Source organism: Acanthopagrus latus, chromosome 13, assembly GCF_904848185.1.
Source record: "Acanthopagrus latus isolate v.2019 chromosome 13, fAcaLat1.1, whole genome shotgun sequence".
Classification (NCBI taxonomy): domain Eukaryota; kingdom Metazoa; phylum Chordata; class Actinopteri; order Spariformes; family Sparidae; genus Acanthopagrus; species Acanthopagrus latus.
The window spans coordinates 21,644,080-21,659,350 of record NC_051051.1 but is presented as its reverse complement, the minus strand read 5'-3'; the positions used below and the strand labels follow the sequence as shown (position 1 = coordinate 21,659,350).

The following is a 15,271-nucleotide window of genomic DNA, read 5'->3' as shown; positions in this document are numbered from 1 at the left end:
TATGGCTGCTGGCCGTTCGATACGCATATAGTTTTTTTTATTTTTTATTTTTTTTAAGGCACAGAGATCTAGGGCTATTCCTAAACCATCCGGGGCTATAGCCCTTAATGCCCAGGTCTAATGACGCGCCTGGGGAAGATTATCATTAATCATTGGTGTGGATATTTATGACCCCCAGAGCATGATTTTTGGTTAATTTTGGTTGCCTCAGGGGTTAACCCAGATTTCCTCTTGTGTTGCTTGAGCCCATTTGATGTTCTATTCATACAGTGGAGCAGAGGGTTATATGGGGTCAGAAATTATTTGCAACAGCTGGGTTCCATTTCATTTCTTGCTGTCTGACAATGTCAAAATCACAGAAAGGTGCCGCATGTGCTAACTTTATTAAAACTTTAATATCATCTTATTAAATTGGATTGGTAGGCTCAAATTTTCTAACTATTTCATCAGCCGACTTTCAACTGGAAACACACATTCCATAGTCTGCGATCCACCTTAAAAGAGGAGTGTTATCACTCAACGTGAGATTTTTTTATTCTCTCTCATGAAGAAACAATGAAAAAAAAATGCTGTGGACTTTTATTATGAAGCACAAGGAGGAGCCCCGGCAACATGAGAGAGCTGCCTGAGGCAGGTGGATCTTCCTGGAGCCTCTGACACATGGAGGCAATCCTGACCATACACTCACACACCGACACACACACACAGATATGTGATCACAAGCAAAGAAATAAGAAAAATACAGTAACAAAACAGGAATGGAAAAAAATGACTATATAGAAGAACTCAAACTAAAAAAACACAAAATACCTTTCTCACTTAGAGGAAAGCTCATATTGTTTATTCTAATACGAGTATGATTATGGCTGCCGTTGTATCATTTATTCTCCAGAATCCTAAAAAAGGTAGAAATGAATACAGTCCATGTATAGAGACACATTTAATTGCATTGCATTCCTTACAGAATTCAACCCCTGTTCATTTTCCTTCCTACAATATTAAACTGTATGTATGCTAATGCATTGTTGTTGTCTACTTTTTTGCCTTAATTTCCCAATACTGGCCTTTATTTACATCAGCAGCAGAGAGACTCAGGTCTTTATTTTGATATATTCAGTATAATGTACACATTAACATGCACTACTGTTTTCATTCCCAAATTATTTCCACTGTGCTTTCCTGGGATCTGTGTTAAGGTATTGCCAGCAAAACTCTACTCTTAGATGCGTCACATTAAAAGTCTGCCAAGAGATCAGTTGGTATAACCCCTCCTTATTTTGAAGGAGTTTAGTTTAATTGATTGTAGCTTAACAGCAATAAAAATGGCTAAGAGAGTGAAATTGGAAATAATAATTGAGTGAAACAGCCTCGCTGCCAACAAAAAAACAAACAACTCAGAGCAACACAGTGGTTAGTATGTCATGTATCTATTATCATACTGATGTGAACTTATAACTCTAATATTGATTCAGTTAGTGATCCATTTTTTTAAATTGAATAATTATCTAGAGCCAGAGCAAATTTGAACAACAGCCTTGACTTGTATTTGCAGAGATGTGATCGCAGTGACAGCAATCTGGCAAATTTGTTAAAAGGGAACCAGTCAATCCTTAAAGCACTTCCATGGATAAATGACTGAAAACAACATAAAGAGATAAGATAAACTGATGAATCATTGCAGCCATAGACTGCAGGGTTACGTGAAGGACACTGACGGAGCCCTGATTATGGGAAAATGTGGAAACTGCCCCGATACTTGCATGTGGTTGGCTAATCTAATCTGTAGTCCCAAGTGGACCATTGTCAGTCACAGCGAGAAATGTTTTCCATTTGGGTTTTTGAATTTACAAAAGACAACAAGTGGCCTTTGATTGCTCTTTTCCTCCCAGTTTGAGGCCTTCATCATCTTGCTCTGCTGCAGAGTCACAGGGAGGCATCGCTTGCTGTAATTGGGCCCATTTTGCCTGCATTCATAGATACAATGCCGGGTTCAACAATGAATGAATAAGGAATCAATGCATATCATTTGTGCTTTCAACCAAATAAACAATACAGCTGGTGTTCCGCTGTAATCATCGGAGGGGAAATGAATGCCCTTCTGAATACAATACAGGTATGCATCAGCCATCGCGGCACAGTGGGCTTGAGTGATCTGGGTTCTCCCATCTTTCATTATACATAACACTCCAGCTTGTATTACATTTCAGTGAATTTGCTCCTGATGAGACCCTTCAGGCTGTTACACTGTCTCCCATGGAAGTGGATCACTTCTCCCTACTGTGCTCAGTTCTCGTCCTTTGTCTCATCTATTGTAACTCTGTCTTGACTGATATTTTCTGCACTAATGCCAGACAACTGCTGCACAATAAGGCACCATCTCATTTTCTTTGTGTCCTAGTTGGATGATGCAGAGGAAAATCTCACCTGCTATAGAACAATCAGGCCATCCATTGTGCAGAAGAGGATTGTGAGGCTGTGAAGCACCGCTTAATATCATTTAGTGTCACTATCAGATTCTCTTTTGTGTGGAAAAAGGACTTGTAGTAACCGAAAAACAATATCTTCCTGTATTACACTGCTTGTTATTCAGACCAAATAACATAGTATGTCTCTTCACCAGAGATGGAGATTTAGCAACTGGAAACATAGCATAGTTATGTGATTATTGTTCTACTCAAGCCTTTAAATACCCACCTCTGGCTAGCCAGTCAAAATAACCTAAGTGCAGATTCAAGTGTAGAATAGTTGTGATTGTGAATGGGATGATTCACACTGCTGTGGATTAGGGTGGGGCAATGTCTACTAAAAATGCACAGTGAAGACTGTGAACTATGATGATGGACAACAACGATGTCCAAACTTCCCACTCTGTGTCCATAACTTAGCTGTGTTTGGCCTCAGATGCTTGAAACAAAGTCAGTCAACTACCTATACTGAGAAAACTAAGCTGAGAAATGCAAATCACCACAAAGCCATTGCCAAAAATTGGAGAGGAATGAATTGAGGCAGCAACAAATGTTGTTAGTTTCCTCTCCTGCATGTCACAGACTCCAGCAAACCCTGCCTTAATGCAACTCTGAAGGGACACCGTTCTTTTTTTGCGCAAAGGTCTTTTAAATCATGATTGTATGATGGTACAGGGCTTATTAATCAATGACTGCCAGCCATTGGCAAACTTATCATAGGACTAGCATCCTGTGAACTTTCACATAGTGTTAGCGTCCAGCGGATGTGACAGTTTGTAACTAAAGGTTCCTGTGTAAAGCAGAAAATAAAGTAGTAGGAGCTGTAGGAGTAGTTGCCTTTTTTGGTTTAACATTCCTTGGATCCTCCTGATCAAGTTGTCAGGTTCTGTTGTCTACCAATCTGAAAAACTGAGTTAGAAAGAAAATGGCAATTTGGCATCAGAAATGGAGTCTTTTGACCATTGAGTCTGTTCAACATTTAGAGCAGCAAGAATTGGCAGCTAACAACTAATTTATGATGACTACAAAGAGGATGCTCAATGTGAACTCATGGTTTTCAAAGACTCATAAAGCACCTGTGCTGGAATGCTATGCCCGTTTGCGTTTTTTTTCATCGACTGCAAGCCAAGGCTCTTCACAGTTTGGCCTTTTAATGTCTTGTGTTTCTAAGGGGGTAGTAGTTGAGTGTTTTATGACTTATTACCTGAACTTGCCACCTGAACAGAACAATAAGACAATTTTTGCATTAGCGGAAGGGAAAGACCATTGACTTAAGCATAGATTAATTTAAGTTTAACTTTAAAAGGACTAGAAGAAGAGTCTTTATCACAGTCATTATTTGGAAACTTTAAACATTTAACCTATTTCTTGGGGACAATTTCAGATATAAGCAAGTGTCCTGACAAAGGGTAGTGATACACTGAAAATACTCCTCACTGATTCTTACAGTTAGATGCTCAATTTTTGCTATTGTAGATTTATTTTTCTCCAACTCATTAAAGACCACAGAAAACCATCAATAGATGATGTTACTCTATTTATATTCTACTCTGATATGATAGCAGATCATTTTAGTCTGTACCTGATATTTGTGATGAGCAAGTTTTTGTTGACCCACTCCAACCAACTTGCCTCCAACAAGCACTCAGGAGGAAAATCACATCTAGCAGGAGGTACAGATAACAATTTGTCTACCAAAGGTAGAAAGATCAAAGTGCCTGACCACAATGCTTTCATCAAGCTTGAATGGATGGACAACACATAGAACCCAGGCTTCCTTTACCAGGTCATGGCTCTTTGCTTTTTAAGTTTTAGAGCAATTATGTGGCCACTGTGATTTTGCCTTAGGCCAGAATGTTTCTACTTTTCTTCTAATTATCCACTAACAGTAGATGACACTGAATGCAGCAAAGCCAAAAGACGCTTTACTCTGTGTAGGAGGTGAAAGACTTTCTGTGAAGTGTAGGATATCGCCAGCTGAACTTGTAATAAATGAGGCAGACTGAGACCAAGTGTTGTAATTGCAGCAAAAAAAACAGTTTTATTTAAAGAAGGAAAATGACAGATATATAGTACCTACTGATATATATTCTATATACATATCATATATGTAGGCCTGTCACGGTAATCAATAAATCAATTAATCGTAAGATGAATAAAAATGAGCTCGATAATTTTGCCGGCCTCGATAATTTCCATTTGCATCCTTGTTTGTGCTCCTCATGTCTCTCATGTGAACCTTCTTGTCAGTCACTCTTTGTCTCTGTGTGGTGAGGCGGGGCCCTGAGTGCAGCATGAGAGCCGTGTGAGGAGTAGCAAGCCAGAGGTAACGCTAGTTGAGATTTGACAAAATAAAAACAAGGATGGATTTGGTTTCAAAAGGGAACGCGACAGCTGCATTGTGGGAGCACTCCGCATTCAAACCGAATGACCGGGGTGAACCACTTAACCTGGACGAGCCGGTATGTTGCATTTGTTATAAAACAGTAGCAACTAAAAGCGGCAATACAACAAATGTGCATCTGCACTTAAAGCAAAATCATCATGTAAGAATCATCCGATGCAGTTTTCCCAGCTGAGAAAAGCAAAAACTACAACTAAAGCTACAGGCTGTGTCCGTCTTCCTGACAGTCCACAATCACTGAGGTGTTTAGTTGACAAACAAAATACAAACAGGACAGTGCAAAATGGTGTGCACTCACAGACAGTGTAGTTTGCTACATCGCTAAAGAGATGCAGCCCTTTAGTACCGTCGAAAAGCCGGCATTTCGACAAATGCTGCAAACATTTGACAGCCAGTACAAATTGCCTGGGAGAACATGTGTCACAAACACCAATTCCACAACTGTTCAGCCTGAAAGATGACATACTTAAGGGTTAGGGTTAATGTTTTTGGTTGTATGTAATTCAAGTGCAGTTTTTGCTAACAGACACTGAGTCCTGTTTATCTATTGTTTCTGGTTGTTTCGTTTATTTATTTTGGATATTTAAAATGTCTTCTTCACACTCCAATTCCAATGTTAAGAATGTTTAGACATAAAAGTTTATTTGATCTTTTAAAGGGCGTACTTGCATTATTATGCCATTATCATTATATTAGTTGAAAAATTGTCTCAAAATGACAATATTATCGTTTATCGCAATAATTTCTGTGACAATTTATTGCCCAGCAAATTTTGTTATCGTGACAGGCCCACATATATTAAATGTCTTATAGAGCATGGGGCTTTGAACATGAAATTTAAAGCAAATGTTACTCTTTATAATATTTAACCTGCTCTTTCAGCCTGAACATAATTGATTTAAGCGCTGGATCCAACATTAGACGAGCTAAAATGTTCAGTTAGAGGCAACTCTTTATTTTCAGCGTTTAATGAAAGTTGTTTGAAACTCCATGGGAAGACTATGTGTCTCCCACTGAAAATAGGAGGGGAAGAAAATGCTTGAACCCGGCCCGTTTTCCAAAGCAGTTTCCGCTGCTTTGAAGTGTGTAGTATTTGTTGGGCTTCACTTGGCTGTCAGATTAATACCTTCTCGACTGAAAATGAAAATGGGTGAAGGAGCAGTTAATCCGCATAAGAATATTTTTTTGAGGATGAGAAGCCGCGAGTCTAGCAAACTGTCTGTGTATTGATTGGTTGTCTGGCATTTCAGATTTGACCTGACATGCCATGATCATCCAATTCCTTCTACATTACTGATTGCTGAACAGAATCTTTGCTTATCTTAACACATTCTTTTGAATTACTAGTTGACGATGAAACAGTGCCTGTCACATAGCAGTACCTATAAAGCTGAATTGGGTTCTGAATCTGCATTTCAGGGGCCACTTTTGAAAGCTGTTTGCCTCAACACAACTTAGCTGTTTTCCATTAATAATTGATCAGTGATTGAGTTATGTTTACAGAGAAGGACGTAAATGTTGTCAGCTTCACCTACATGACATGCTTTCCAAGTATAGTTATTTTTAAGACAACTGAGGTGACCAGACATGATGCACCAATAATGTTATCTAGTTATTAACATTGTATGTCCATTCCGTCTCTCTGCAAAGTTAGCAATAGTTTTACAGTGTTTTATTAAGGGTAGAGAGAGTGAACTACAATGGTAATATTGTGGGTGGCAGGGCTGAACAATAAGCTGCTTAAACAAGGTTCATTGCTAAGACCAGCACCGGAGATGGAAAGAGCAGCTAATCCTCGTTAGTATAGTGGACAGTATCTCCGCCTGTCACGCGAAAGACCGGGGTTCGATTCCCCGACAGGGAGGTTGAGTTTTTCTAAACAAATTTCCCGTTGGGAGTAATAAGTGTTATCTATTAATCTTTAAAAGTAGCACAAAAATACCTATGTAGTCCACAAGGCTTTTGGCATACATCTTAAATATCGTTGATTTTATACTCAAGATTGACCACAGGCAGAAGGAACCATGTCAGTTTGTATACAATGATGTCTGTAGTTCACGATCTAAGCATGTTAGTTGTCAAATTTGATACCTGAGACAATGCGCTCGCTTACCGCCACCTACGTAGCCACTGTCACTGTCAACTCTGACCTGTTGAGCAATACTGGCGGAGGATGGTGCTTGTCTCCATATACATTATATTACCTCCCACACCAGCATGATTGGCCAATAATTGTAGCTTAGAAGGCTCTATTAATGCTTCTTGAAAGCCATATAATGGCATTATACCTCACAGAGGAGGTCATTTTTTTCATATATCAGACATAAGCGTCTGTTAAGTGAGTTAAGAATGTGCTCTTGTGCCAAGTTTATACTTAAAGTCTTACAGAGGCCAAAGTCCCAAGACCTCTTAGTGATTACAGTGGAGGCCGCACTCATCTGGCTTTACTCCTCGATCTGATTTGCCCACCATAAGTTGGTAAACAATCAGGCTAATGTTAGCTGTTACCAGACTTTGTATGTATATACAATCCAGAGACCAAACATTCGTGGTACTCAAACCACCTTTCTCTTTACAGAAAATCTTAACAATTAGAGCCTGAAATCGGGTACAGCTAAAGCTTATTCAGTTTAATTTGGAAACCTTCTTGCCTTGTCTTGTTCTTTGTGCGGATTCTTTTGAGTTGTCTGACAATTGCACCCTTTTTTAATGGGATTGTACATTTTATGTACATTAATACTGCTGCCTTTATTCCTGTAATTCTTGTTAAATCACACCTTTCAATAACAGTTTCATCACCCACCATCCCCATGTAAGCAACCTACAAGTTACTTGTGATATTCTGTCAGCGCATCGCCACATATCCTGTTCCTCTCACTTCAACATGGTTACATGGTTAGCAGCTGTGGGGGTCGCTGAAAATTCAATCTACCAAGGAGTATCAGATCACTGCTACAATTCAGCTTGAAACAGATGGCTCAGTGCATCAAGTTTGTTTTTTCCTTTTTTATATGGTATGAGTTTCCTACTCAATCTGATATGGATGGATGGATGGCTAGACAAAGCAGTTTGAGGGATGACCGTCTTTTGAGTGTTGACATTATTTTTTATACAGGATTATTTTTAAATCAACTGTCAAAAAATAATACATAGATTAAAGCTTTTTTGAAAAGCTAGAATCATCAAATGTCTGGTAAAATATTTGTCTGCTCAAGCTATCATCAAAATGCATATATTTGTATTATCAATTTGAAATTACTTTTTTTTTAAATCAACAATTTAACATAACAGAAATTTTAGTAAATGTGTATTTCCAGTGTTCCTTAACTCCTTGCTGACATCTAGAAGTGTGTTATAATCACCACATTTACATAGAAGCAGCTGTGTAGTGAAAATATGTGATGAACAGTGTTACAGCATCATTACAATCCACTCAAGGTTAGTTGTTACTCCAAATGAAATTTGTTTATCAGGCCTGAATGGTTAAATTGGTAATCAATTGGTGTTTCGTTTTCTGTTTCTCTATTTTTAATTTGGTAAAATATTCTGTGGCCGGTCAATAATAACTTTAAAAAAAAAAAAGAGCACAGTGTGAAGGAGCACATCAGACAGTAAAAATCAATTCATTGCGTCCTCTGTCACCCACAGATGGTGCCACTTCAATCTCCTTCCTATTTTGTCACGCTAATGTGCTGAAAGATGACAAGGGTGGGTCATCTCAGCGCAAAAATAGCAAAGGCTGCGTTTGACGGCCGTGTCAGTCTGCCTTCTATTTTGTCACAGTAATGCTTTGAGAAATGACAACTGTGGGTCATTTCAGAGGAAAAATGGCAAAGGTAGTAGACTGTGACTGCAGGTCTGGGACTGCTAAATTCTCTAGATTTCATCTCCTCTATCCTCTGTAATACTGCTTTAAATCCTCAGCATTTCATATAGGACTGTAACATATTGCCTATTAATCATATGGGGTCACATTAATAATTTGTGAGCTCTCTTCTTAAGTCTTAAGTACCATCTGGGCATTCATGCAATAAGAAGCAGATTGAATTTCGGTGTTGAAAAAGACATATATTCTTGAAAAATGAATATGATTATTTCTGTCTTACTAATTTTGCTTAAACCAACAATATTTGTATCGGTGACAAGCGTGTTCATTTTAAGCTATACATGCACAAAACATTAAAATGGATCAGTCGCCTATAAGTGCAAGATGTATAATAGAGGTCTGTAAAATAAATGAAACACCTAATGTCACTGTTGGTGTCCTACTGAGTTCTGCTAAAATTTCATAATTTTGTTCTCATGACATTGAATCAAAGGACAGTGATTCATTAGTAAGTGTTACCAAACCAAGGCGAGAAATTTTGCCTTTGAGTGCATGGTTGTTTTAATTAAATATTAAAATGACCACAATTAATCAGCAGACAACAGGATTGTTGAGTCCTTGATTTAAGGCCCTCCCCTACTCTACCCCTCACTTATTAAAGATGGCTGCAACAGAGCATTAATTGAAACTAAGATTTAGTAACAGAGCCTGTGATTACCAGGATATATCCCCATCTTTGCCTAGTGCATGATGGGATATATTGTTCTAATACTCACCTCCAGATAGCTGTGTTTGGTCTTAAACTTCTCTTGTATTTTTCCAGTGTAAATACCTTTCTCTTTGCTTAACTGATATTGTCTGAGTGGGACGGTATTGAACTCCAGCATTTTTTGGCACTGACTGAAATTTGCCTGGAGCAAATTCTCAGAAATGTCTTGTAATAAAACTTGGCATTCGCTGTCTGGTGGGATTAAATGTCTGGTTTTATTATTCTCATTTTGCCAATTTTCTCTAATGTTGCTTGTGTTAATACACTTTTACCAACATCTGCTCCTTTTGTTAAAGCAACAACTTTCTGGAGAAAGACAATTGATTGTCGAGTCTTATCCCCAGACTGTCAAAAAACAATGTTTTGGTTTGGTAGCTCGGTTCTGATGCAAACCCAAACAGCAGTATTTGAAGACCTGCAGACAATTCAACAATCAACTATCTTCCTCCTTGAAGCTACAATTTATTGCTTTAAAAAAATGAAAAAGGAAAAAACATGTTTGTATTTCTCTAAGGTACTGAGTACCAACTAAAGAAATTGTATTCAAAAAATTTATAGGACGATCAGCCCTTGACTGAAGCTGAGTTTTGCCATTCTCAGCTGTCTAGATGTGTTTTTGATTCCTTGATTTGACACATAGCTCTTTCCAAAAATGACTACTCCCCTGGGCCCCAAAAACTCTTCAGTTGGCCCTGACCTTCGTATACACATCTGCACCATGTTTCTGCTAGAAATACAAGCAGGCATTTAAGGCATTTATGAAACGCTAATTTAATTTATTTTGTCAGCTCTCATGGCCTGGGCACGCGTAGGCTTGGTAGTGTTATTCATTCAAATGCAGAACATTTCAATGCCCCCCTGGCGATTGTGTCTGTAATTAAATCCTGAAAAGACTTTATGAATCTATAAAGAAAGAGATTCAGAGAATGAAAAAAGTTTGTTGCAATGGTTTTGATTGGTTGTTAAAGCTTACTGTTCGCATTAGTCAAATGGAGAATCCTGTCGAGCCGCACAGATTGAAGCTGCTGGGGCAAGAACCAGTGTTTTGCAAAAGCTGACACAGCCACTTCCTATATGAGTTTGAGTTTGTGCCAGAGAGTAATTTACCATGGCTTAGAGACTGACAATGTGGCTCCCACTGAAATTAATGAGCGGTTGGAACAATTGGACTTTGTTTAATCGAAGTTTAGCTTGAATGAAAAACTTGGAGAGTTTAGGACTTTAGTTTTGTCACTGCAGTTTATGTGGGAAGTTAATACTGACCTTTATGGGGAGGGCTGAACTTTTAAAGATGCTGATTTAGGTAGATGGGTAGGTTCCTCCTGTCTAGTTACCCACAGTTATAGTCACTGTATCATAAGCCATCTTTAGAAGGAGGGTATTAGTATTAGTTTGTGTGGGTGCTGTTTGGCCTTTCAGTTGTTTAGAACATGATAGTAGTTGTATAATGTTGGTTTTAAAGGACTTATTTTATGGTTAAGTTCAGTATTTGACTTTAAACATATGTGTATTATACAGACAAACCTCTGGAAGTTAACGTAGTTCTCAACAGGGCAGCAGCATGCCATCAAGGCCAGTGAGGTTATATTCCTTATGTTTATTGTTTTATTTCACTGAATACCTTCATTTGCTTATTTAATCACTGTAGATGCCTTCATAGCAGTCAAATCTGGTTAATATTTTCACATTGGAAGCTCTGACCCACCTGCAATAAATAAATGCATATAAATACTGAAATAAAATAAAATCAAGCACTCCAACCTACAAAGAAGAACACAGAATGATCAATTTCTCCCACTTCTCAAGAAAACATCAATGACAATTAAATAATAATTGAATTAATTAAAAGTAAAAATGAAAAATCCTCACCCCAATGATCCACACCTGTTATGATTGATGAAAAAATTAAATCTGAAATTAAACATGTTTGTTATTTGTCTGCCTTTTGTAATTATTATGGGGGGCTTTTTATAGACTTAAAAATATACAGATAAGTCAGTTTTGAAAATACTGCCTTTGAAAAACAAGGTGAAGAAGAAGTAAGAAAAAAAAGCATCTTTTTTCTGATATATTAAGTTTACAAAAGTTTTAGTCTTTCATATCAATAGTACACATATCATTTTTTAGACTCTGTTAGTACAAAACTGTTGGTTGCACTTGGCTGTAATCAATATATCTTTGTTCATTTATTTAGATTTTGACATATTTTAATGATTCTCATCTGTGTGTAACGTTAAACAAGATTATACCCATAGATCATTCTTGCCACCCCCCAGCCCAGCTCAGCCCCCTGTTGCAGGCTTCCTCTGAAGTTTTGTCTTATTAAGGTTCCTGCATGTATGGCAGCACAATCAGGCCCCCCATCAGAAACAAGGGGATTATGGTGCACCCAGGCTAGTCTTTGAGAATAATCAGTCAGGCCTGTGGAGAGGCAGCCTGGTAATTTTCTCTACTTGCACCGCCATCAGTGTAGCATCACCATGTTCCTGCATGGAATAAATAGAGCATCAGTCAGCCTCATCTCCTCATGCTGTTTTTACTACCTGCCTCTGTGCATGCGTATGCATAACCTGAAGCCATCAGTGATGGCAAGGGTAGTCATGGAGACTGAAACTTTACGGTACAGTATATCCAACCTGAGTCCACTGTTTCTCAGTGTCTCTGTATTAACCATAACCATAAGACCATGACTTTTAGCCTAGTGCAACACATTGCACTAGGCTAAAAGTAACATTGAATCAAACAATGCAAAATCAATACAACCACATACCTGAAGATGACTTAATATGAGTGAATAGTTAGATTAGGTTTAGCTCAGGTTTAATTCTGACAATTTGCTTAAAGGAGCACAATGTAAAAGAACAATGGAAAACCAGGCGTGTACATTTAGGGTAAAGGTGCTTACCCTATGGTCCTAACCTTTTCAGTATTCATTGTTATATAGCACAGCTCATGCAATTTTCTATGCAATAATTGCATCATGCTTGAAGCTAAAGCTTACACCTCAGTCAGTCATAGAAACCCCCTGTGTTTTTTAAGTTTCCTCTTTATTTTTTAATGCAGGACCAAGTTGCCCAGTAGTTGGCACATTTAAAGAAAGATCAGACAGACTTGCGGTGATCTGACCTTTTTTAATCTCCACTAAGTGCCGCAAAAACCCCCGACATCATCTCAACTGCACTTTGTATGAAGATTGTATAAATGCCTCATAGTCTATATGATATTATGGAGAGAGAGCCAAACATTTAGTATCCTACTGCTTCTACATTTGGATGCTTTGAACAGTTTGAGATTACATAGTCTGGTTTGTGCGTGACGTGGATTAGGCTGGCTTCTCCACTCCCCAGGTTGAAATTAATCTATTACTAATATGATCTGTACTGTTGCCAAATGATGAACTATTTTAAGGCCTGTTGGATTGTGCAGTGTGTCATTGCAATAAGTCACTACATCAGTTAAAATGTAATTGTTCATTAAATATGAATTCACATCTTATTGGTTAATATTTCACAACCAAAAGCCAAAAAGACGGTTGCTTAAAAGTTGTGAATTATTTGGTGGGCTCATTAAGCTGCTTCACATACACTGTTCCAGCTATGCTATTTCAGAAACAATACATACTTTAAATATATGAACATAGTTGATCAAGACATTGCAGCACCACAGGCACTAACAGCTTTCACTCTTCTGGAAGGGCTTTCCATAATATTTTTAATCTGGATGCAGGTTTGCTCCCCTTCAGCCAAGACCATTAGAGAGATTGGCCACTGATGTCAGCCGATAAGGCCCGGGTAGCAGTCAGTGTTCCAGTTCCTTCCCACAGGTGCTGGTTAGGGCTGAAGCACATTGTTGTCTGAAATATCATTGTGTGCTGTAGCCTTAAAATGTTCCTTCATTGGAACTAAGGGCCCAACACACCATGATAAACAGCCTCACAAAAACACAAAACTATGTGGACAGGCTTTCCCATCCTTTTGGCCACACAGTATAGAAGGCAGTTGACAAAATTGGCTGAACTGAAATTGTGAAATTATGGTCCAAACTGTACTGGACATTTTTTAAAAAAATTTAGTTTAAATTATAATTATTAGCTTTGCTGCTATGTTTTGCTGACAAAATTTTTTTCAGCAATGCTCTCCTTGAGATGAGTAACACTGCAGAGTGTAAATAAACCATTGCCGTGATACTTGTTATGAATGCACCCATAAAAAAAGGATTGAAAATAGTCTGTTGTGACCTACACTGATGCCAAACAAAGCTGACCTTTTCTCACAGTCACATACAATTGCTCACACTTCCCCAAGCAGCAAACTAAACCTTATGGTTGCCTCCCTGCACTTAGCCTTCATCAAATATTAATCACTTCCAAGACATTGTGGCTTCGTTCACACTATGGTAAACTTATCCCAGCTGACAGAAATATGGCCCGAGTGGTGATGCTTAGCCCAAAACATTTTTTTTTCTCCCTCTCTACCCAAATGGAGCGCTGTGTACACATTCATTAGCATGATGCTGCTTGCTCTCTCACATCTAGCGTCTGCTTTCAGTATGTTGCTTATGATCCCATTAGAAGACATTAACTCAATCTTGTCATTTAATGGAAGTAAGGTCTTTATGAGAACAGAGAATAGGTGAATATGTGCTACCCAAATGTCTGAAAAGGTGGGAAAAATAGAATAAACCACATGTCGCAAAGTCGCTTTGTGTTTTGCCGGAGAAGAAATCCTGTGTTCTGTGATAACCCTGCTTGAATGCACAACGTTTTGGGATGGATGATTCCTTGTGAACGAGAATAACTTTTTTGCTCTCTGTCGTTTTGGCCCCAATTTTTAGTTGAAACGGCTCTAAATCCTTCCGATGAAATCTGCATGATACTGAGTGAAGATGGTACATCCTCTGTGTGTTCAAAACTATTTGATGGGAACTCGGAGCAGCCTCCTAAACCCCTACTGTGGCGGGCCCTGTATTTGATATCGAACACGTTTCACATTACAGACTATCAAAGCAGCAGTTAATAGATTTCTTTGACATAGTTGTATTTTTGTGCTCTGCGCTAGGCCTTGGCTCAGGCAAGATACAGTGTCTCCAAAGAGCAGGCAGAGCACCACACCGTTTCAAGAGATTAGAGGTTGGTCAGCTAGAGGAACCAAATCGATACATCCTCTCAGGGAAAGGATTGACCATGCATTGATCCAGACCTAACAGGGGCTCGAGATGCACCAGACCACTAGAAGTAGAGGTATGATGATAACAGTATACCCACCTCACAGCTTGATTTCTGAATCACAGAAACCAAGGTGGCATTTATGTACTCATCAAAACAGTCATTAGGTGAGGTGTTGAGCAAAATGACTGCCTTGGAAAGCTTGGAAAAGGAGAACAAAGCACAGCAATTTCCTGAGAGTTTGTACCTCCTACTGGTTTTAGTACATGACGAAAATCAGTGGGCATGAATACCCAGATTTTTGTTCATATTACTGTAACGAGTGAGTCACAGGTTCACAGCTTAATTGTGATTTTTTAATACACCAATAACAGCTGTCTGGGAACAATAGGACTGCTAAATACCAGCTTTAAAAAGAGCCTTACTGTTGTGATCAACCATACTTGAACATTTAAGAATGCAACTAAAGATTAATTTCATTCTCGATTAATCCATTGACCATTTGTTTGATTAATCAAGCAGGTCTTTAACCAATAAAATGGCAGAAGATGGTGAAAAATTTTGATCGTTGTTTCCCAGAGCCCAAAATATTCACATTAGAGAAGCTTGAAACAGATATATTTTATATTTTTTTCTGTACTCA

General features: G+C 38.4%; 1 protein-coding gene across 6 annotated transcripts in view; it reads left to right on the top strand.

Moving 5' to 3' along the window:
- Positions 1-15,271, top strand: part of cadm1a (cell adhesion molecule 1a) — a 394,713-nt gene that overhangs the window by 9,637 nt on the left and 369,805 nt on the right. For 2 of the 6 annotated variants that reach the window (XM_037120286.1, XM_037120287.1), the window contains exon 2: positions 14,522-14,703. The exons of the other annotated variants lie outside the window; for them this stretch is intronic. In XM_037120286.1, the coding sequence (XP_036976181.1) occupies positions 14,679-14,703 (25 nt within the window). In that variant the 5' untranslated portion in view covers positions 14,522-14,678. The remainder of the gene's footprint in view (positions 1-14,521; positions 14,704-15,271) is intronic. 6 annotated transcript variants of the gene reach the window in all.